This window comes from Augochlora pura, chromosome 6 (genome assembly GCF_028453695.1).
Source record: "Augochlora pura isolate Apur16 chromosome 6, APUR_v2.2.1, whole genome shotgun sequence".
In the NCBI taxonomy this organism is placed as follows: Eukaryota; Metazoa; Arthropoda; class Insecta; order Hymenoptera; family Halictidae; genus Augochlora; species Augochlora pura.
The window spans coordinates 10,710,585-10,733,793 of record NC_135777.1 but is presented as its reverse complement, the minus strand read 5'-3'; the positions used below and the strand labels follow the sequence as shown (position 1 = coordinate 10,733,793).

Sequence of the window (23,209 nt, the reverse complement as noted above, 5' to 3'; positions counted from 1 at the left end):
AGTTTTGCGATAATAATTAATAAAAATAATAACTTTTGTAATAAAAAAGAATCTCGAGACAGCAAACATTTGTTTGTAACGCTAAAGAGGGTGGCATGTCGCCGTTCGTTTTCACTTGATAGCGTATTCGTCCTGCGAAGAGATTTTTTGGAATATGAACAAGTTTCGATTGAAGATACGTTTTACGTATCGTTGGAAAAGTTGAACGATCACCCGGAAAACGTTTGAATAGAGGCGTAGAGAAGAGAAAGGAGGGAAAAGAGGATAAACCTGCGTCGGAGAATCTGTTTGCTCGTCGACCGAGGGTCAGAAGTCGCGGTAACGAGGCTGTTCAGCCGACTAATCTCGAGCGAGTATTTTCTTGGTCACGTATCGTATTGCGTCAATTCGACGCTCGATCTCTCGCAAATATTTGTAAAACCGTGGTGGTCGCAACTTTCGTCACGCGCAGCATGTCTTTATTAGCGAGCAGCTGTTCCACGCGAGATACAAAGAGGGCTGGTGAGAGAAATTATCGCGATTCTAGTAGAAAAAATGGGTCCCGAGATCGCTGACTACAATTGCGCATGCGGAAACTCGTGTCCAGAGTTTTCATCGTCGATCGTAGGCATATTTGCCGGTCACCCACCCTAGCCACCGCTACCTACGCCTGAGAAAGGGTGCCGACATTAATCCGTCGAGCGTGGGAAACGCTTCGAACGAAAACTCGCACGCAGGATCAGGTCGACTGGTTGAAATAAAACAGTAATCTGTGGTCAGCTTTTATCAAAATATTTGTACTTTGGATCGCGCGTAAACTGCGAAACTCCTATAATTGGCTAGAAAATAGATTCTCTTAAAGTAAACTATACAATAGTTCCTAGGCGAACACAGTTCGTTTGTCTCCACTCGTTCAATGTTCAACGACACTCGTCTGAAAAACGAGCAAAGGACGTCTGCCATTCGCTTCGACACGGTCGACAGTTTTACAGTTTTACAGTTTTACGCTACAATTGAAATTAATTGAACGCTTTCCTATATTTACAGTAGGCGAATATAGCTGTGGAGTGCACCAAAACGTTCGAGAATGCTGATATCGTAATCATCAAGCATTGAGCAAGGGTTCGTACAATTTGTCCGGTTCGTAAGGGATGTTCCTCTGATTTCCGGGCAGTAGCATGGGCACCATTTTGATGCGGAGTTCGTAAGGCAGATAATCGTAACAGAAATTATAGAAATCGTGTCGGGTGCGTATGAGTTGGAGTCGCGCCATCTCCTTCATCAACGCGTGCATCTCCGTTTTGTACGAGACATACGACTTGCGTCTCGCTATCAACGTGGACACCTCGCACAACTCGCGGACGAATTTCTCGGACAACGCCCTCGTCTGCTGCTCGAACTTCGGTTGCATCCGCTTCCACAGAAAATGGTACAGCCGATCGGTTATCCATTTCATCGGGCGCGGAAGCCGGGGTTGCTTGTACACCTTCCCGTTCACCAGAAAAGCTTTGTGCACCTGTATCGGGGCGGAATTTGGTTTCTTCAACCTCGCCATGTTGCCGCCTTTCTTCTTCCCATCCCCCGGCAACTTCGGCCCATTATCGATCAACATTTTCTGCACCTTCGCGATCTGCTGTTCCTTCATCTCGTCTAGCTTCTTCCGGATCTCTTGCGCCGTTTCGACATTGGAAAGCACCGTAGTGGCGCTCGTCTTCGCTTTAAAGAAGTCCTTCATATGCAGCTGGGCCTTCGTCACCCTCGATGTAGTCAAGAATCTCTTGGCTTTGTTGAGGCCGGTGTCGCCGTGCAATGTACTTCTTGTCGCATTCGAATGTCCATCAACGTTTGGTAAACCCTTCTCGACCTCGGACCTGGATTCCTTCTCTTCCCCATCTATCTCGACACGTCTTAACTGTTGTCGGTCCAATTCATTATGGACCCCACTGTTCGAAAATGGTCGTCCACTCATCCTGCTCGGACCGGGTTCATTCTTCTCCGCAAGAGTCTTGACTACCTCCATGTTGCGATCGATAATGACACGCGAAGACGATCGTTGTTCATCGCCGATCTTTCTGGTCGATGCATCGAGCTTTCCAATCTTGCTCGATTCAATTGATTTAATCGCGACTCCTTCCCGTTTCTTCGGGGTAGAAACGCTATCTTTCGTTGAAACGAGTGTCATCCCTTCGGACAGTTCGTTGACTACCGTTTTTACTTGACTAATTGGAAGCTCCGATGATTTTTTAACCGGTGAGTCAACGTTGTTTTCAGACTGGTCCAACTTGGGACTCTCCAACATAGTTCTTACAAACGAATTTTCCGCGTTGAAAGAAGTGGCGTCCAACAACGATGTTTCTTTTTGGACATAGCTCTGTCTCTTGCTCTGATTTTGCTCTGATCTTTCCATCGAGTTTTGTGCTTCGCCGTTGTGTTCGCTCTCCCTTTCCGAGGAAGACGAGTCAGCAAAAACAAGATTCGATGTTTTCCGAAAACTGCTCTGCTTCCTGCTTTGCCTCTTCTTAAACGATGTCGGCTTAGCGCTAATTGACCTTTTACTCATACTTCTGTTAGGAGATTCAACAGACTCTGAGTCGGAATCGTTGGATGATAACAAGGACGTTATTCTTCGAAGTTCACTCTGCCTCCTACTTTCGCGGTCTCGTAATCCAATAGTCTTTCCAGTCCCGATAGGTTCTTCCGATGTCCCAGCAATCGCAACCGTCTGTTCCTCACTGGCCCTTTCAGGCCACTTTATCGTTGCAGATTCGACACTATCTATCTTGGAATCGTTGATTTCCAACGACAACATTACGCTTTGAGATTTGCTCTCTCCCTTCGAGACTCTACGGTTGCGTCCCTTAGCAGTGTTTCTAGTCTCCATCGGTTTGTGCTCTGTCGTAGCAGACGACAATATCGTTTGCTTTTTGAAGCTTTCTCCGTTCTGCTTCTTCTTAGGCGATGCATCGCTATCTTGCTCGCTATCAGTATCAAATAACAAAGACATTACTCTTCGTGGTTTACTCTGCCTCCGCGAATCTTCATGGCTTCGTTTCTGACTAGTGTTTTTAGACTCCATCGGTGGTTCCTTCTCTGACACGACGTTCGCAACCGTTTCCTTCTTGCTGATCCTTCTGTCTCGCACTCGCGTAGAAGTTTCAACATTTGTCGTCTTTGAATCACTAAGTGTTACTCCTCCAGGTTTGCTCATCCTCTTCAGGACTCCAGGGCTTTGTTTATGGCCAGTGTTTTCAGCCACTTTTGAGGGTGCCATACTGCGAATATTACGCCGCCTTCCCGAATTTCCACGGCTTTGTTTCTGGTCAGCATCTTTAGTCTCACTTGGTCCGTTTTCTGTCATGCTATCACTGTCCGAGTAGAAAGATATCACATTGCTAACTTTCCTCAAATCGTACTGACTTCGCTTCTGACCAGTATCCACAGCCTCTTTCGTTTCATTTGTTGTCGCAGCAATTGGAACCGTTTGCTCCTCCGCATTGTCGACTAGCTTACTTCGCTTGTTCGAAGGAGTTTTTACACCTTCCGACACGGTAGCTTCGCTCTCTCTTCTCCGAGATTCAATTGGGAATATGTTCGACTTTTCGTCTTGGCCAGTACTCAGGAATTCATTTGCATTCACCGGACTTGAAGTAACGCAATGTTTCACCTTGCTTATACGTTTGCTCTGTCTTTTGTTAGAAGGTTGATTTTCAACATTGCTCATTCGTTTGCTTTGCCGTCTTTCGGGGGACTGACTGTCCTTTACCTGAGATTGTCTACTTCTAGTCATTGGGACATTTTCCTGATTTATAGTCACTTTCTGGCTATGTCTTGGCATAACATCGTCGGCTTCGACTAGTTCATTCTCTTTTACGGATTTTAGAACATGCCGTCGCGACTTACTCACAGAATTACTCTGCTTCTCCGAAGGAGATCCAGTGGCTGTCGTCTTCGTGTCGATAGCGATACGCGTCAACGATACTTTCAAGATTCGTTTTCCCACGAGGTTTTTCATCTCCTGAATTTTCTCATCATCCACGTCAGTTAAAGTTCGCTTCTCAACCACGGTAGAGTGTTTGCCTCGACTTTGCGAAGGAGTTTCTGTCGATTGCTTCGCCTCGGTGACACTTTTATCACGCGAGACCAATTCTTCGAATTCAGATGATATTCGAGACGCCCCAAATTTCTTGCTTCTTCTTTGCGTAATGCTTGCGACCTCGCCAATTTTCTCGTCATTCACAGGAGTCGAATTTCCCTCCTGAATCTGAGCTGTGCTTCTGGTTTGTCTGCGTGAAGGAGTTCCTATTGATTGTTCCGCCTTGGATACATTCCTAGCACGCGAAATCGATCTTTCCTGTAATTTGCTTGGACTCTTGCTTTGTCGTAGAGAAGCTTCTTCGTTTTGCACAGCTTTCTCATCGTCGAACATAGCTGAAATTAATTGTTCTTGCGATTTCGTTGGTTGCATGGTTCGCGATCCGACCGCAGATTCCTCCGGCGCTAACTCAGATGCTACGCTTTCATCGTTCGCAATTTTCTGACTGCTGCTTGTTATCGTTTGTGATCGTATACTCGTATTCGCATTTTCACCATTCTCAGCTTCGTCAAAGTTGTCCAAGACTGAATGGGTCCTTGTGCCTTTCTCAACTTCTTTTTGCAACACAGATTTTAGATGTAAAACGGCGGAAATTCGATCGCTCGCAACTGGAGGTTGTGAACTAGGAACTATATCATCGTTGTTCTGAGAGCTAAAAGTCTTCTTGGTACTGGTTCTTGCTACATCCACGTTCGTCAAGTCAGAACTGTTCGATAGTCTCAGACGAACCTCATCAGAGTGGGAGGTGTTATCTGTGCTGATTGCGCGGGATCTACCACTTAATGATCGCACATTTTTGTTACTTCGACTCTTTCTATATTCGGAAGGATTCGAGATAATTATCGTAGTCGATGAATCACTGTCATCGAGAATATTTTGAAAAACGTTCTTCCTAGGACTCCTTTGTGATCCTCTCAGGAATTTAGACCTCGGCTTCGATCCCTGAAAAGTGGGGCGAATCATGCTGACGGAACTTTTCGAAGTCTCAGAGGAGTCGTTTTCATTTATGTATACAGATTTGCTTCTACGGGTTATCTGCAGCTCGGGTTTTTCTATGGACTCGTCAACCTCTGTACTAATATCGTGAATTGTCAAATTTGCATCCTTGTCAGTCGTATTTCGGAACAAAACATCTTCGAAAAGATTTTTTTCCTCCTTCTTCATTTCTCTATTGTGTCGCCTCAACAGCTTCGATTTTGGCTTCATTACTATATGTTCCGTGTCGCTGTTGCTATTTACCTGGCTGTCATATTTGGACAGATTAGAGCTATCCAATAGTGTACTACTTGCTTTCGGTAGAGATTTAGTCGACAGATCTTGTTCATACTCGATCAACGAATTTTGAACTTGGCTCGGATCTGTTGGAGCAGCGATCACAGAAGAGTCTGCCGCAATTGATAAGCTTTTATTTAGAGGCTTCCTCTTTGAAGACATTGATGATAGTTTGGAATCACTTGCATTTTTTAAAACGTCCAGAAACATGTTCTCGCTGCTTTTCTTTGCCTTCTTTACTACAGACCTAAGAGGAGGCCTCATTTTTCTTACCATAACTTCTTCATCTGACTCCGACAATGGTGTTGTGGTGGTAGCTGTACCTACTGACATACACATCTTGGTCCTAACAAAAGCAGTAACAATAGCAATGCAAAATAAGAGTAAACAGTATAAGAGGTGACTAATTTGTTTTGCTCAATGCAAATCACAAATCAGTATGTACTAGAATTTTGTGAACAATTTACTATAATATTCAAAACATTTTTACAATTCTACTAATATTAAAGTAAAACATCTATCTTACCTTCCTCCGATAAACCATTATTTTTCTGGTGAGATTTCGAATTGGCTGGTGTGTCTTCCAAAACTTTCCACCAGTCATCCTTAAGATCATTCTCACTTATGGACGAATTGGAATTCAATCGACGACTCGTCTGATTAAAATGAGTAGAATCGGTAGATAATCTGGCTATTGAAGTGTTTTCTAAATTTCTCCACCAATACGGATACTCTGAAATGTGTAGACAAATAAATATACAAAAACCTAACCTACATAATCTTTCACAAACAGTACATACCGTCCCCCAAGTTATTCGTATCAGGATTCAGTACACCCGAGCCACCGCTGCTTTTGCTGCCCCTTCTACTATATCTCTCTAATCGTATACCTAATCTTTTTCGTGTCTCCATAATTTCTAGCAAATAATTTTCAAAAGTTCAGACCCAAACAACTTTAAACATAGTATATATTTCACCGGCTTTTCTATAGAGGTCTTAGGTCTTAGACGATGAGATACTCAGAACGTATGAATAAAACTTTAGACTGACATTAATATTGAACACTTGTTATATGTATTTCCACAACTATTTGCACGATTTTTGCTTTATTAACTATAAAATACAATATAAATCTTGACATGAATTATATTTGACATACAAGCACAGCGCCTCTTAAGGAGAAAAATCGAAGCTTACTTCATAGTCCGTACAGCACCAATTGAGGTAATAGGAAAACGCTCAAACTATTAACCAAATTACCAACAGTCGATATTGGCTGACAGTTTGATCGTTTTGTCACTCCCTAATTGATGCTATACGAACCCTTAAGCGAAACATTCACATATGCGCATAGAGCACAAAATTGTTCTAAAGATTACAGGGGTGACGAGTATGTTTAGAACTGAATGTTACATTTAAGTTATTCCTTCACGAGTCACACATTTAGATTCGTACTAAGAATTGAGCTACATTTAAAATTCCCTACTCCACATTTGAACTTTAAAATAATATCAAGGAATGTACAACAAAATTAAGTTTCAAACATATTTTTTAAAATGTATGTGTAGTTTACTCTTTTACAAAAATACAGTTTACATTTGAAATAAACACGACTTCATCATTTTAAGTAATTTGTAACTAAATTTGATGTATAATAAATGAATTATGAATTTGCTCCACCTGTTTTATATTATATAACACTATTTTGAAATAAACTATTGCTTTGTTTTGCATGCTTTCATATTTTCTGCACTGAAAGTCATAGTTACAATGTTGTTCCTGTATACAACGTTATATAGTAGAACGTATAATACATTATATACAATATGTTAATGTCTCTTTAGCCACAAGAGCAACTTTTGTCTACAGTGTATAGGAAATTTAAACTGTAATATTTAATTTCACAACAGTGGAAGGCGGCATCACAAGTAACAGTCTCAAGTAATATACATAGATATTCAATCTATCATTTACTTTAAATGTGGCAAAGATAAATAAATATTTCGAAAATTGTATTTTCCGTTGAAGATTAACGAAAATAATTATTTCAATCAGCCTTGAATAATTTCAATAAAATAATTTAAGTAAATTTTGCTTTTATGGAAGAGCGGGATCTCAAGTTTTTCTTAGTAGCTTGATCAACTTCTGGTAAATCATCATCTTCTGACAGTGCAGGCTTTTTCCCTAAAAAAGCACAAGTTTTTAATTTTAATTGTAATCTTATAATTTAGTAGCACTTAGGAAAATAATATTCAAGATTATCTTACCCTCCTTTTTCTTCGATTTTTGTTTCGACTTTATTACTACCTGTACAGTTGTCGCATTTTCTCGAGTACGCTTAATTTGTCTCGTAATATACACGTAAGAAAGATACGCTTCAAAGACAACAATGACACTTAAAGCTGAGAAGCGTACAAGGGGAATATTGAAGTTTCCAGCATCATAATCAATTTCACTTTCCACTTGACTTAAACCGTATAAGAAAACCAAAGCTGCAACTGCGAGTGATGCAACACGCACAAGAACATATATCGAATTTGCAACAACAAATGTCACTGTAAACAGAAACAATGGCATTTTATACATTGTACACATTGGCTCCCATAAATGTCAAATACCTACGTTTTGCCATCTTCTCTCTTTTACTAACAAAGTGTATAATTCTAGCACCATGAAGCATAACATCTCCTACATAGTGTAAAACTAATAACAAGATTCCCACTTGTTGGAAGCTGTAAACAACATATGAATTATAAGAAATTAATTAAGTAGCAGTGGCATGTTAATTAATTAGGAAATTATAATATTTAAATTATACTTGAACATATAAGCAGCAAGAGTGAACAATAATCCCACTGTTGCTTGAGCAGCACGTGACAATATGTCTTCTCTCTTCACTCTCTGGAAGTACAATTCAGGATAGCAATGCAGCCAATAAGAAAGTTGGCCAATGAAAAATAATTTAGAGGAGAAGGTTAACAATATGGGATAATCTGTCCATAATGATGTTATGTTTAACAGCAGATTTTCTCTGAAAAAATATAAGTGTAATATTCATTAAAATAAAGGCCCAAAGCTATTGCGAGATTACTACCATTTTTTTACCTGATAATTATGTCTGTACCCCATATGACAGACAGAGCATAAAACAAAACTAATTGACTAGATTCATTAAATTTAGCTAGTTTCACCTTACTGAGATGTAGACGTTTAGAAATTTTCTGAAATCATAGTATGCATTTACAATATATATACATTGAAAAAAATGAACAAAAAAGAAAAATATATTACTTACATCAAATACATATTCTTGAAACACAGCATGCATTACGATTGTAATTAAGAAGTAGAAAAATACAGCACAAGCATCTTTCCAACCAGTTGCATATTTAACCATTGCTGTTGGCTCATCTATGTCAGAAGTCACATTGTGATGGAGAGCAATGAATGTATATGCCCATGGTGATGTGGCCTATGAAACAACAGAATATATATAAAAAAAAAATAAAAATAAATATATAAAAAGAACGAATATAATAACAACAATGTGGGATGGAACAGTAAACCGAAATATAATGTATATAATGTTATATTGTTATAGTTAGTAAAAGCTGTTAGTTAAAAGATACTGTCTATTATCAAAACATCGAATTTATCGCTAAACCAGCGACAGCGATAGTAACATATGGTTATTCTGTCAACAACATATGCGCATACAAAGGTGAGTAAAACGTTTATCATTTGAACTAATCGGCATCGTTTGTTCAATCATATTTGATGAGAAAGGTTAAGAAAGATAATTGATAAATTTCAAAAAAACCATGTTAGTGTTTGAAAAACCAATTACTGACCTGCACCATTAGACCAGTTACGAAGATTAAAGCCACACACGAAACAATATCTCCATGATTCTGAATGACAAACTCATGACTAAGTATCGGAGGATTTTTGTTCGAGTTCTTGCGTCCTTTTATTGCAACCATGTTTGCAACAAAATTACCGATTCCCTATCACAGCTATCACGAAATTGACGGTTTATCACCGGGAAAGTGTTTGAACCACTGAAGCCGAATGACGCGAAGGACTCCACCATCGAACGCAATGCCAGTTATCTCGCGTACACAGATAAACCGACACATAGAACCAACAGCGTATGGCACCAACTGGCCAACGTAGGGCAATGTGGCACTTGTCTATATACTCGTTGGCACCACGTGAATCGAAATAGTATCAAATCACACCTCCAAACTTATCAGAAGGTATTGTAGTGCGTCGTCTACAAGTACAATTTTATTCGACACGAAAACAATTCCATTGATAGACGAAAATTCCAAGACGTAATCTTATATATATATAGTGTGTTGTCTTTAAGAGCGACAGGAGTTTTACGTATGCAATTTATGTTTTAGTAGATTTTTTCTAGATTTTATAAAAACTGTAAGAAGATTCTTTAAAAACTTATATTCCAATGATTTGCTTGGAAATTTCAATGAATTATAAACATGTAAAGATCCGCAATTTACAGTACGAACAGAGAGGATGGGACTTTGGTATTAATATAAATAAAAAAGTTTAATTTTTGGAAACTGCAATAATTAATCATAAAAAAGATAATAAATAAATAACGAAATTCTTACATGCAAAATATGCAACTTATTTGATTTGCATTATCGCTACGAACTAGATGTGTTCATTTATCGAGCAATCGGTATCAAATAAAATTCGTTATATTGTATGTGAAATACAAGTAATCATAACATACACTTTATTGAGAGCATTAGGTACATTCTCAGTGATCACGATACATATACACGTATTTATTCGGGTGCCGTTATGCACCTGTTCCTGAAATTGTGCAATTACCACAAATACTTCGCGCGCGAACTTTGAACTATTGATGAATAAATAGAATTACGATAAATATAGACATGCGATGGTAAGGTTAAAATATATGTTCAACAATTTGATGTTCGAATAAAATAACACATCTGTTACGCTATATGCATACGTCACAGATAAACTGTAAATTCATTGATCAACAATGAGTCGAAAATATAATTTATGTATATCTGCAATCGTAAAAATAATATATATATATATATATATATATATATATATATATATATATATATACATGTACATATACATATATATATACATGACTAAATATATACGACTAAGAAAAAAAATATATATATACATATACAATCTTTCACCGTTATATATTTAGCCGCCTATCGGTTACTAGTACAATACTAGTTCAATCGTCGTATAATTAGGCCAAAAGAAGTTTTTATTTTACACGGTCGACGGTGCAAACAGGAGGTCTTTAAATTTCTATTGTTTTTGCGATCATATTTTTACGAAACACTTTTTATACTATAGTAATTATCCATTTAGAACGATTAGTAATATCGCTTATTTGCTTCTTGATAACACCTATTAACTTTACAGTATCGTAGATGACTCGCAATTGTTAGTAACATCTTCGAACAAGCAATTTACATGATCGTTCGTTAAACACGTATACATCTTCCTTACGAATGTAGTTTTAAAATCAGGACTCAATGCTTCGGAAAAGGCCTGAACGATTAATATGTGCTTTGAGAAAGCTATTTACGTCGAATAAATTCGGTAAATCATCCTCTATTGCTATTGTACAATCGAGCTGTTACATTTGATAGATTGAATTAATCACGGTAGATTCGAAGATACTTTTATTTTCTGTCGTTGCTCTGTCGACACGCAAGTCCTATGTTACATTAAAAGTGGACAATCGCTAGAAAACGTTCCCCCGTGTTGTTATCGGTATTATTTTATATCGATAACATTGGATAAATTTATTAATATAATGTAAACTAACGTGCTTTTCTTTCTAGAATTTCTGTACGAATAATGATAATAATAATAACAATAAATCATGATGATGACAATGACAATAATAATAACAATAATAATGATAATACTAATAATCTATTTTTAGTATTTATTCGACGACTCGTTCAGATAAATAGAATTAAATCTAAATACTCTTGTGGTCACAAGCCTTACATCTTAGCAGAAATCTTTTAATGTTACACGCAACCAGCACGACTCGGGCTTTTGGCATACCCTCTTACGTCGTCCGACGTTGCAAATTATGTTTCGAGGTAGACAAGTATATTCTTCTTAATAGCTTTTCGTAGCTATTGGTAAAGCTAAACCAAAAGATAATGTTTTTATCAAAGAAAAATGCCACGTTATGTTTAATTTTATATCTTAGTAGACCACAAATATAGCCTAGTATATTTTGTCCGCGACCTAGCGATTCATGAGGATGGTGTGTCCGATTTCGTGATTTCATGATTTTGTTTATGACTTCGGGATTTCTGTTGCAACTAAAATGTTGAAGCAATGAGAATAACGCATTCTTATTCTAATTAACTTCGGTCAACGTTTAATAGTGAATAAGTAATAAGTGCTAAATATGCAGATTGTTTGTCTTTCAATTTCTCCGAATTGGTTCAATATTCTACGTGGATGAAAGTGAACGCAATGCCAAGTATGCTAAACGCTGCACACGATTCAACAAGTAACAAATTTGCGAATTATTTGTTTCAAATACCGTATGGAGCGATTATTGCACTCGGCTATGAACGTATCTTCTTTCATTGCGTATATTCCATTATATTGTAATATGTTTTAAACTCGAAATTACGCATACACGATGCGCACGTTACGTTTCTGAATAGCAAATGGCACTGCTATAATGATTCAACTGTCATCAATGAAAATGTTGTTCTACGCAGATGTTCTAATAATTTGTTTTGCTTTCTTATACTATTCAGGTATATGATATCTTACCTTCGCGTTTTTTCAGGTACTATTTTTGTACCTATTTCTCACCTGAGCTTAAACCGCATTTAAGATACATAAATTCGATACATAAATTCGAATTTATACTTTTACTATATATATATATATATATGTATATATATTTATCTGCATTCTTATCCATGGCAATAGTGTATAGTAATCTGTCGTTTATTTAGATAATTCACATTCAAATTTTCAACGCGCGTCTCATTATCGATTAATTAAATATGTAGACGACAGGTACACGCACATACATAGTGATTTTTCCAGTGGTCGATGTAATAGCCAACTTATATTAAATTTTTGTAGAATGTCGTGGTTCTACTTTACAACTACCTATTAGCATCATCGTTCTTTTTCTCAAAAGTAACAACGTAACATGATTAACATAATGCCATACAATACTGTCATACTCTTCAAAAACATCTACGATCAACGTACGTTTAACATTATACAGTTTATTACGGAACATTACCTTATACTGTATATTTGTGACGTGAAATTTGTAGCTTAGACAAGAGGTGGGTCATTATCGAGATCCATTTCTTCGACGGTTATATAAAGTCCCTCTTCCTCGTAGGTGGACTCGTGTTTCGCTAAAACTTTCAGTAACGGTCGCAACTTCATCCACCACTGATACGTTGGAATGCGATGACTGTATAATTAAAAAAATGTTATTTAAAGCTTTCAAAATAGGAAACAGAGAACGGTTTATAGTTCCAATTGTAAGCTGCTAAACGACATCGATTATTTACGTCTTTGTATGTACTTACTCAAAGTCGGTAACATCGAGAAGTTCAGAGAACGGTGTAAATCTATACTGTCTCCGTACTATACCAATCATCACCGCAGTGTCGGTATCCGTAGTTAACGTTTTGCCATCGGCATTAGTGTGTTTTTTCAACTGATCGCTGAACCAATCGACCGCTTTAGAGCCCATTTTCGTACCCAAGTTACGATCAAACGGAGTTGGCGAACCACCTTGCTGCATATGTCCTACAATCAATTGCGGAAAATACAATGTATTATTTGTATTAGACAACTGATTAAAAAAAAATTGAACTAGTCAACACATACCAATGATATTCATTCTACAACTGAAGAGACCTTTCCCCTCTTCGCTGAAAAGTCTCTGCATAAAATCTGTATTATAGTTCAAGTTAGCATTTTCGTTTCTCAAAATGAGACCTCTTTGTACACCTTCAGACATTTTCGCTGCCATTGCAATCACGTCCTGATTCAAATCTTTGATGTTGAATTTTTCCTCAAATATATACGCCGCGTCCGATCCACCAGCTAATCCAGCAACAGTGGCCAGATAACCACAATAGCCACCCATAGTCTCGATAATAAATACTCGGCGTTTTGTACCTTGTGCCGATTGACGAATACGATCACAGATCTAAAAGTAAAAAATACATGTAATCACGAGAGTTGGATTGGTACAACTATGCTTTTATATTTATCTCAGAGCTAGACTACAATTTACCTCCGTAATTTCATTCAGAGCAGTATCACAGCCTAGTGAAAATTCAGTTCCTGGCACGTTATTGCTGATAGTTGCGGGTATCATTGCAATTGGAATCCGGAACTCCTCGTATTTATCTCTGGCTTTGTAGAATGTAAGACCCGTTTGATAACCCTTCTCAGGTAAAGGTAACAAATAATTAGAATTCATTCGACATGGGTTGTTCCACAAATTATTACCTCGAATCCTCCAATAATAAGTAACGCTTGAATTCCAAACTCTTTCAATTTTTGAGCAATTTGCGGCAATTGTTCGTCTTTCGGGGGAGCCCGTTTTGTCCCCAAGTATGCACCACCTTGTGCTACCCAACCGGTGACAGAAGGCCAATCCATTGGCTTGAACTTCCCAGCCATAAGACCGAGTATTCCGTCGCAAATGCCGTAAACCTAAAGATAAGCACTAAAATTAAATCTCTACCGCAGGATATAAAAAAAAAATACTAGTTGTAAAATGATGATACCTTATCGCCTCTATATATACAATTTCTAACGAAGGAACGTACAGCTGCATTCATACCACAGGATGGCGATCCTATATGCATCACGGCTAACGTATAATGATCCTGAAACAAAATTCTCGAATAATATCTTGAAAGAACTGGTCGTAGCTCCATGCAACGTGCACATAAAAAATGAACACATGTTGTAGTTCTGAATTCCATCTGCTCATCAAAACGCTTGCTACAAATTTAAAAAAAAAAAGATGGCAGTAGTAAAATGATGAATCAAGGATATTGTTAACTTACTTGTCTGCATAAAGTGAATTGCTGGTTTAGAGAGAAAGAAATGAAGGTGTTAGCAAGACTGTGCTACAGAGGCGTCAAAATACAATACTTAGCAGAAAAATGTACATGAAAATTTCTTTCTGAACAAATTTACCTTCGTTAATGTGGGGCCATTACTCTCCTGCAGCCGTATTAAACAATAAAAGTAATATAGATAAGTCTTTGCCTCGATATAATTATCAAAATTTCGAACTAAAAACCTTCGAATATTTCTATTCGTATCAAATACTTGTTAAATTCTTTCAAATTTCACTTGAAACTTCGAAGAAAGATTTTAAGTTCGTGGTAATTGTTCAGAACACATGGACGACAATATCATACCTTGTTGGGATCATGATCAACAGGTGCTTTCAGGCGAGTCAACATCTTGTACGTCTCCAAGTTGCGAGCAAATCCCCTAGGTTATTTGAAATAAATTATAAAGAAATTATGCAGTAAATCTGATGATTTGTTCCAATAATAAAATTCGTCTTACTTTCCACGAAGTTGAACAGCTAAATCCCAATTTTTGTCAGCCATAGCTTGTGCCACCGCCTTGGTACGACGTACACACTCCATCAGGGGCAAACGAACAGCCTGATTTCCATCTAATGTAACCACACACGCTTCTGTTTCTGGTGTTGCCTCCATTAAAGCCATTACAGCTTCTGCACCCATTCGACAACCCTTTACATTACCGGCATTACATTAATAAATCAACTTTGAAATTTTATTGATTAATTGAAAATAGTTTAGGTATCAACGATAAAAAAAAAACTAACCAGAACTCTATCGAAAGCCGATGGATTACCACCTCTTTGAACGTGACCGAGGACAGTAATTCTAGTATCTTGTTGTAGCTTATCAACGACAACTTTATGAACTTTTTCTGCAGTAATCGGTTCACCATTTCTATCCACTGCTCCCTCAGCTACAATAATAATATTCAAACGTTGACCAGTAAGTCTTTCCTGGAAAATAAACATTACAATTTTAGTACTTGTACGCAAAAATTAACAGCTATTTTTAGAAATAATATGTGTTAGAAAAATCTTTCAGATTTCGTAAACAACTTAAAATGTTATTAAATAAAAGAACAGAGTGTAAGTATAGTAGCTAATGTCAACTAAATTGTTATAAAACAACTTGTTACCATTTGTTAGATTTAAAACTATGTGACTAATGTATCCAATCAAATGGCGTATAAATTAAAACAGAAATGAAGTGCCATTATGCAAATAAGCTTACCAAGATAAATAAAGAGTTCGAATTGAAATGTAAAAAAAAGAGTGACCTTCATCACTCGTTCCTATCTAAATGAATCAAGCATAGATTATCAAAAGAAATTTCTGCTTTGCATCTGACTGTGCTAAACAGTGAAAAGTACATACTGCTAGTTATGCCGAACCGTATAAAAATAATAAAAAAAAAAATTAAATTGCGAACCTGCAATAATTTTTTGCACAGCTTGTTTGGCCAATCCTGTTCAGGTGGCCACTCTGGGATGAATACAAAGTCAGCTTCACAACATATGGCTGCCACTAGAGCCAGGTAACTGGAATAGTATGATATAAAAGCTAACTAAAAATATTATTAAATGAAAGAAGAAAATTATGGAATCAACAGTTTCAAAGTTTGATGAATAAAAGGCGAGTCGAGTAAATACAATTACATGTTTCAAAAGACATTGAATTACATGTTTCACACTCAACATATTTGATTTAATAAACAGCTTTTACTTGAACTAATATAATTCAGCTGTTCGGAAATTAGCATACTTTTCTTTTTCTGGCAAGTCTAACTACAGTAGCAAAGGAGCAGACACACGCTTTCATTAGGAAATATAATGAACTCAATGGCATGTGTTCAAATCTGACCATAAAAGAGGTTTTGTCATAATTTAAAATATTCAATTAAAAAAGGCATGATTGTTCGAAACCTGCCTGCTGCACAGCTTTGCAAACTTCCTCGACCCAATCACCTGAAGTCGGTGCTTCAGGTATGAAAGTATAGCATGCTTCTGAAGATAAACTCGAGGCTAACGTCAGATACCTGAAAGGCTCTAGTTTTATTAGCTTTACTTTTTATCGACTTTATAAAATTGTTTGTATTTATCTACCAAATGGAAAATTTTCCAAAATAAAACTCGATCTCAGACTTGGCCATTTGATTTTTTTAACATAATTTAAAAGGAAAATAAATGGGAAGTAATGCTGCTTTCCTTTGTGATACCAGAAACAGAAGTAAGCAACCAAACATATAGGGAAAATATTGTATAAATTACTGTATTTGTTAAATTTAGTTAGTGAGAGACAATAGTATGGTAAAAAACTTGGGACTTCCTAATCAACATGCCTGCTCCAATTTTTTACATAGTTTATCAGGCCAGTCAACAGGCGGTGGTGATTCCGGGCAGAAAACAAAATCTGCTTCTGCAGCTAAAGCACCCACAATGGCCAGATACCTATCCGAAAATTTATCACACTTGTAAACAATACTAGAGAATTAAAAAGTTATGCAATTTATTAGAAACTACCCTATTAGTAGTAAACTTTCCTTTATCGCTGAAAAATTGCTTTTGTTGTAATTTGCATGATGTAATATCAATAAAAAAAAATGTTTTGCAAGACATATTGAATAGTTTGCTTACCCACAATGGCGACCCATAACTTCCATAATGAATGTCCTTTGATGAGAATATGCTGTACTAACGATTGCATCAATGCTTTCAATAATACGATGCAAAGCGGAGTCAGTACCAATGGTCATGTCAGTTCCACAAAAATCATTATCAATAGAACCCACTAAACCGACAATATGCAAGTGCTGATTCTTGTCTGCTTGTTCCTTAGTTATTTCACCTAAAGGTAAAAGAAGAGTGTTAAAAGTACAACTAATGTATAGAGAAATACATTTTTCTTACCCGAATCTGCCAGTTCCTTCAACAAATCGGCCCATTCTTCTTTGAAGAGATTTGCACCAGTAAGCGAACCATCACCACCTATCACAACTAAATTAGTTATACCACGAGTTACTAAATTTTTGGCAGCTGTTCTACGACCAGCACGTTCTTTGAATTCCATACATCTCGCGGAACCAATTACTGTACCACCCTAAAATGCATATAGAATTATTAACATTCAAAATCGAGCAACAGAATGGAAGAATTTTATACTTACTCTGTGAATAATGCAAGACACAGATGACCAAGTTGCTTCAACAATGTTATTTCCTCCATCTACCATGCCTTGATAGCCTTCTTTAATAAAAAATACTTTACATCCTAGATAAATACCCATTCTAACAACTGCTCGAACAGCAGCATTCATTCCTGAAAAGTTGATCGCAGTATAAATATAAAAATGTATATAACATATATTTCCACTGAAATAGTTTGATCTCTTACCTTGGGAATCTCCTCCACTAGTAAAGACAGCAAGACCTTTACCTTTATGGCTACCAGGTTTTATAAACCTTTGCGCTGCCAGGTCTTCAGCCATTTTGTAATACTGGATGTTTGCCTGCAACATAAGTGGTCTTTAGCACTGGGACATTTCAATTATATTTTTCAATTTTGTTCTTTGCCTGGGAAGGTTCAGCATTTATGTAGTGACTACTGGATCTCTTTGCTGCCTGAGCATTAACTTTGTCATTTACGTTTGATATCAAGTCAAAGTAAGTCCATGTAAACATCTGGTTAAAATATTTGTTAATATAACAACCATTATTTTATATAGTTGTTACAAGTTTTGCTCACTTGTGGAAATACAACTGATAATCTATAATTCTGTTTATGTACTGTCCCTTGTAATTGTAATCTAGGGTCAGTATCAACAGGTTCTGCTTTTCCATAATCCAATGATACTGTTTTTTGTGACGTACAAATGGATATTACATCTACTTCATCTAATTGAAAGACTGTAAAGCACATTACAGTATTTTTAGGAAATGTAATCAAACTACAAAAACGATTTCATGATTAATAGGTTACTTTCTGTGGGAATTTTAGACTGAGATTCTTTGTCAATATCCATATCTCTTTTGATATGTACATCTTCCTCACTGACACATGAACATGGAGAATTATTATTTATTTTCGACATTTTTCAATGAAAAATAACAGGAATTTTGAGGCTAAAATTTGAAAAGTACAGAAACTATAGATGTTAATACGTGCGACACTGGCACATGAACATCGTAATTGATTATATTAGAATTATTGTTTTCAGTGGTGAAACCATAGGTTATTCGAATAATATGAAAATCAAATGTTTCACGATGACGGTCCCGCAATATTAAGACATGTAAGAATAACACGTATCGAGAATTAATCATGCCATATTGATAAAAGACATAATATTGAGTCTTAAAATAAAATTAGCATAGACTGACAACGGATCTCGTGAATAAGTCAAAAAGTATCGAACAATCACGCAGAGAATTATTTTCTCAAAGGGCATTGCAACACAGAAGTTGTTTGAGCAGTCCTTCATATTTTAAAATAAAATCGCGTGTACATGCAAAGAATCAATGGAATCTGGCAGTGTCTCAAAGAGCCGCGCTTCAAAACATTAGAACAACAGCGAATCGCACAGTATAGATCATTCGAATTACACCGTTCAAAGAGCGAGGCGATGAATTTTTTTTGCGGGCTGGTTACGTGAAACAGAGCGAAGACAAAACGTAATTTACAAAAACAGATGATTCAACAGGGCACATCGTCAGACATTTAGTTGCGTTTCGCAAACAACACGATCAGAAATAGTTGGTCGTTGAAATGTATATACAATGTAACGTCACACTGTCACTGACAATTATTTAATGTGCGATCGCCTATATACCATATAGCGCGAAATCTGGATATCTTAAAAAACAAATATTTGTGGGTGGTTTGTGGACTCACCAAGTAAAAATATTAGTTTCGATGGTTATCGAAGGGCGGACACAATTCTTTCAGTTTCAAAGTAAGCGAAAAAACCCGCGGTTATCCGGCGAAATGTCAGACACCGCTTCCACGTCCTGTGTCTGACTAAAACTGAAGGTGACCTTTATGTGTGCTTCTGCACGCAGCCCCCACCATCGGTATCGGTTGCCTTTCCACACCCCGCTTGACAGACAATCAAATTTAGGAAAGGTCTGTAGATGGTGTTAGTGGGATGTTCGTCCGCCAATAAACAGCCTTCGACGTTACTATCGTGTTTCCGGAACTTTTTCAAATCTTACCCGCACAAACGGCATTTTCATTTCAACGCTGCACCTTGGATCATATTCATTATCTGACCTATATCTGTGTCTAGATCTAGTGCAGTGTATGAATTAATTTGTTCGTATGTATGATACTTCGGAACTAGGAAAAGATTTCACCAATTCCAATCAAACTTACATCATTACAATAGTCTATGCCGCTGGAAGTAACACAGGCTACATTAGTCAGTGAGTTTTTCGTGGTGTATGTAATTATGTTATCTTCTTCAACAGTAATGTATCAATATATTGTATAAACTGCACGAAAAATGTTCCTGACTGAAATGTAGTTAATTCGCGGACAACACGTTGTGCATTGGTAAAGCCAAGTTATAAGGGTCTAAACACACTCGCATTGGTCTAAAATGCAGTTCTAGCTAAGCAACAAACATTTCTAGTTTATTACCAATTAGTTTATTACAAATTTATGAATAAATAGACCAACAGCTCAGCAAATAATCAATAAATGTATTTAATATACATAAATAGAAGAATATTAATTGACCTCTTTACATCCAATTCCCCTTTCCTACTTATTAACTTAAAATTGTTCAGAAATAACAATGTAAATAAATGCATACAGGTACAAGAAAAAAATAATTATGGAAATCATTTTGCTTTGCTAGAATTCCATTCGAAATCACTGCGGTCCTGTCTCGACGTACTCACGTTCCGAACTACATCGCGAAGAAAAAAAGAAGTTGTTGCAAAAGAATTCATAGAACTTCTAGATCCATCTTACGCAATGATCGAGTAAGGAAGCTTCGAATCTACGTGTCGGCCGTCTCGTAAGTATTTCGATTCTTAGAAGGTAGCGTCACCGAGAGTCAACAATCTCAAACCATTTCACAGGGAGAAAATTGAAAAGGAGGATGCATCAATCGTTTCAATAACTGTTCAACATCATGTCCCAAATTATGGTATTCAGAATTCTTTCTCATTAACTGTACACATTCAAGACATATAACAGTAAAATTAAAAATCGTGCAAAGCATTGATCTTGAATTTTTTCATTCAAAGGTGAGAATAAAATGTATGCAATGATCTAGAAAATGGTCTAGAAATATATGCCACAATGTGAGACAGAAACAGTGGTTGTAAAGATCAAGTTTCTTGCCTCCCGTAATAATCGAGTCGTTTTACCCTTCGTGCCGTGAATGACGCATCGTCTTCGCTCCGGGCGTGTAAGTGTAGAGTTTTATTATAGCACGGTAACCGGGTTCGTCAAAGAATTTCATCAGGCATCGTTTCACCGTGCAACCATGAAAATTTTTGGTTGAACCGTATCACAGATATTTTTCGTCTTCGACGAAAACGTGTGCGTTCTACGCAAAGAAACATGGGAGCTTTTAAATAGGATAGAAATGTATAATTGCCGATTTCAGTATGATACACGATTTCATCATTTTATACGCAATTGTGAAGCTTTGCGTTAAAAATTCACAACTGATTCACGATTTCAGTGAAACGTTGTCAAAAGCGAAATCGGTGTAAAACCAAACGAAAGTAACGTATTTAACACGGAGCAAACGATTGTGGTACGATTACGATCGCACGTGTCAGAATATGGACGATGCAACGACGTGTCTTCTGCTATTAATGATGCAGGCACATATATATGTAGCATGAAAGTCGCACAGACAACGCGCGATTCTCAACTATGCTCCAAATATTAACTCTCATCTTCCGTTGATCTCGTACCGCTAGGTGTGCAGCATTTTGTTTTGTTCGGCAAAGCTTCAGACCACGCGAAGCATCAACGTTAATTAATTTTTACAAGACTTTACGAATGGTCTTCGTACTCTAGTATCGCATATAAATTGTGCAAAAACGTAGCACGATTAATAGCACTGTAGGTAGATGGATAGGTGGATAGGTAGACATAGATAGGCCCTTTCATTCCATAAAGGCACGCACCATACGCGACATTTCGCATACGCGTGTATAATATCTATAGAACTTTTGTATACATGTAGACAACCCCATAAAGTCCGCCGCAACATTTTCATGCAGCAGTAGTGTTCGAGAGATTTTTCTTCAAGCGACACTCTTTCCTCGAATCTACGTCGAGCCGATTCGATCGGTCTCCACTCGTCGTCTTTTTCCAACGGGGACGACGAAAAAGCGGTTATTCGTATCGCAAAACCAGCGTGGCGTTCAAACGAATATTAAGCCACGACCAAGTAATTTCGAGCGTGTTTCACAGCGAGCTCCAATCATAAATCGTATGCCAATTACGAAGATCATCCGCGAAAGCATGATCTCGCGACGACTTTGAACTTTGGCTGTCGTCGCTCAGGACCCGGTACCTTGTCACGTTTCTCACCCACAAATGTCGTAAATGCCGTAAATACTGCAATCGAACCGGAGCCCAATGGCACTCGTTAGAGTCTTAGAGCTCAATCGATGCCGTGGAAACAAGGCAACCGAGGTTATTATAGTTGTTTCTCTTTTTTTCTCTTTTTTTAGACATTTTATCAGAATTTATTATTTCGTGTAAACGTTTATAATAATTATAATTTACAATTACGATGTTTGATGATAAATACAAATAGAACAACGGAAGATGGGAAGGGGAAACTAGGGAGATTCAATGGATGAGATAGGTACGTGGAAGTGGTATGCAGAGGCTAGCTTCTTCGACGAATGGAAAGAGACATGTGTGTAAGGGCCAGAGAGAGAGAGAGAGAGAGAGAGAGAGAGAAATAGCCATGGAGGCAAGAAGCGACAGAGAAAAAGAAATACGCGCGAAGAACGGATAATTGTAATTGGAATGAAAAACGCGTAATTATGACTTACAAAACGATTCATTACGAAACGATATCGAAAAGTATTTCAGACGAATCGAAAAAAAGAAAGGGGGCAATGGCGCAGGAAGATGCGAACACGAGCGAGTTACAGCAGCAGAGATGTTCTCGTATTGAACTTACGTCAATAAAGCGTGTGTCGCTCGCACGTCAAAAGATCTAGGTTCGGAATTTGAAATGGGCGGAATCAGCGGGAAATTAATAGAGAGAGTGAGAGATAGAGAGAGAGAGAGAGAGAGAGAGAGAGAGAGATTGGTTTAGCGAGAAAAACGATGGGATCGTATAAATACATCGTTTTGGACCTGCTGCGCGAAAACGAGACCATTCATCGTAGAAAACTGGAACGAGTCGAGTCGAATCTAGTAGAGTGGAGGTTGTCGAAGTTCTCCAACAAGGAGAGACTCTGCACGCAAAAGGTACCCGGTCCCGCTCAGCCGGCCCATCCTTATGATCGTTCCAAAGACTCTCTCTCGAGGACCTGTTCTCGCAGCCCTTCGTCGTTTCATTCTCACTCGTTTGGTTTCTCTTGCATCGGTAAGTGGGCAAGCGACGAGTGTCCGATTACTTTAAGACTACCTCGGCAACAATCGGTTCACTCCAGAATACCGCGCGAGTCGATCTAATCAACGCCATTATCATCATTATCATCACCATCATCATCATCATCG

The 23,209-nt window shown here is 37.5% G+C and overlaps 3 protein-coding genes across 9 annotated transcripts; all 3 read right to left on the bottom strand.

Annotated features, from left to right (window-relative positions):
• Window positions 1-755: 755 nt before the first annotated feature.
• On the bottom strand, window positions 756-6,788 carry LOC144470707 (uncharacterized). Of its 2 annotated transcripts, XM_078182170.1 has the most exons (3): window positions 6,145-6,788; window positions 5,871-6,077; window positions 756-5,670 (listed from the first exon to the last, which is right to left on the bottom strand). In XM_078182170.1, the coding sequence occupies exons 1-3, from the start codon at window positions 6,254-6,256 to the stop codon at window positions 1,085-1,087; spliced, it is 4,905 nt and encodes a 1,634-aa protein (XP_078038296.1). In that variant the 5' UTR covers window positions 6,257-6,788; the 3' UTR covers window positions 756-1,084. The 2 variants fall into 2 exon arrangements, with proteins under 2 accessions (XP_078038296.1, XP_078038298.1); XM_078182172.1 differs by lacking the exon at window positions 6,145-6,788 and having other exon boundaries at window positions 756-5,690; window positions 5,871-5,968.
• Window positions 6,789-6,942: 154 nt separating this feature from the next.
• Tram (translocating chain-associated membrane protein 1) lies at window positions 6,943-9,520 on the bottom strand. The gene is made up of 7 exons (XM_078182173.1): window positions 9,196-9,520; window positions 8,640-8,816; window positions 8,450-8,565; window positions 8,163-8,375; window positions 7,967-8,076; window positions 7,612-7,899; window positions 6,943-7,528 (listed from the first exon to the last, which is right to left on the bottom strand). Exons 1-7 carry the CDS (start codon window positions 9,325-9,327, stop codon window positions 7,425-7,427), a joined length of 1,140 nt encoding a protein of 379 aa, XP_078038299.1. The 5' UTR covers window positions 9,328-9,520; the 3' UTR covers window positions 6,943-7,424.
• A 566-nt stretch (window positions 9,521-10,086) lies between these two features.
• On the bottom strand, window positions 10,087-19,549 carry Pfk (ATP-dependent 6-phosphofructokinase). 6 transcript variants are annotated; one of them, XM_078183487.1, is made up of 17 exons: window positions 19,394-19,549; window positions 17,897-18,011; window positions 17,670-17,821; window positions 17,414-17,603; window positions 17,141-17,351; window positions 16,846-16,954; window positions 15,273-15,461; window positions 14,987-15,177; window positions 14,833-14,908; window positions 14,606-14,632; window positions 14,473-14,493; window positions 14,188-14,289; window positions 13,907-14,113; window positions 13,689-13,841; window positions 13,277-13,601; window positions 12,973-13,195; window positions 10,087-12,854 (listed from the first exon to the last, which is right to left on the bottom strand). In XM_078183487.1, the coding sequence occupies exons 2-17, from the start codon at window positions 17,988-17,990 to the stop codon at window positions 12,710-12,712; spliced, it is 2,415 nt and encodes an 804-aa protein (XP_078039613.1). In that variant the 5' UTR covers window positions 17,991-18,011; window positions 19,394-19,549; the 3' UTR covers window positions 10,087-12,709. The 6 variants fall into 6 exon arrangements, with proteins under 6 accessions (XP_078039613.1, XP_078039612.1, XP_078039614.1 ...); XM_078183486.1 differs by lacking the exon at window positions 16,846-16,954 and adding an exon at window positions 15,937-16,045; XM_078183488.1 differs by lacking the exons at window positions 14,473-14,493; window positions 16,846-16,954 and adding an exon at window positions 15,937-16,045.
• Between the last annotated feature and the right edge of the window lie 3,660 nt (window positions 19,550-23,209).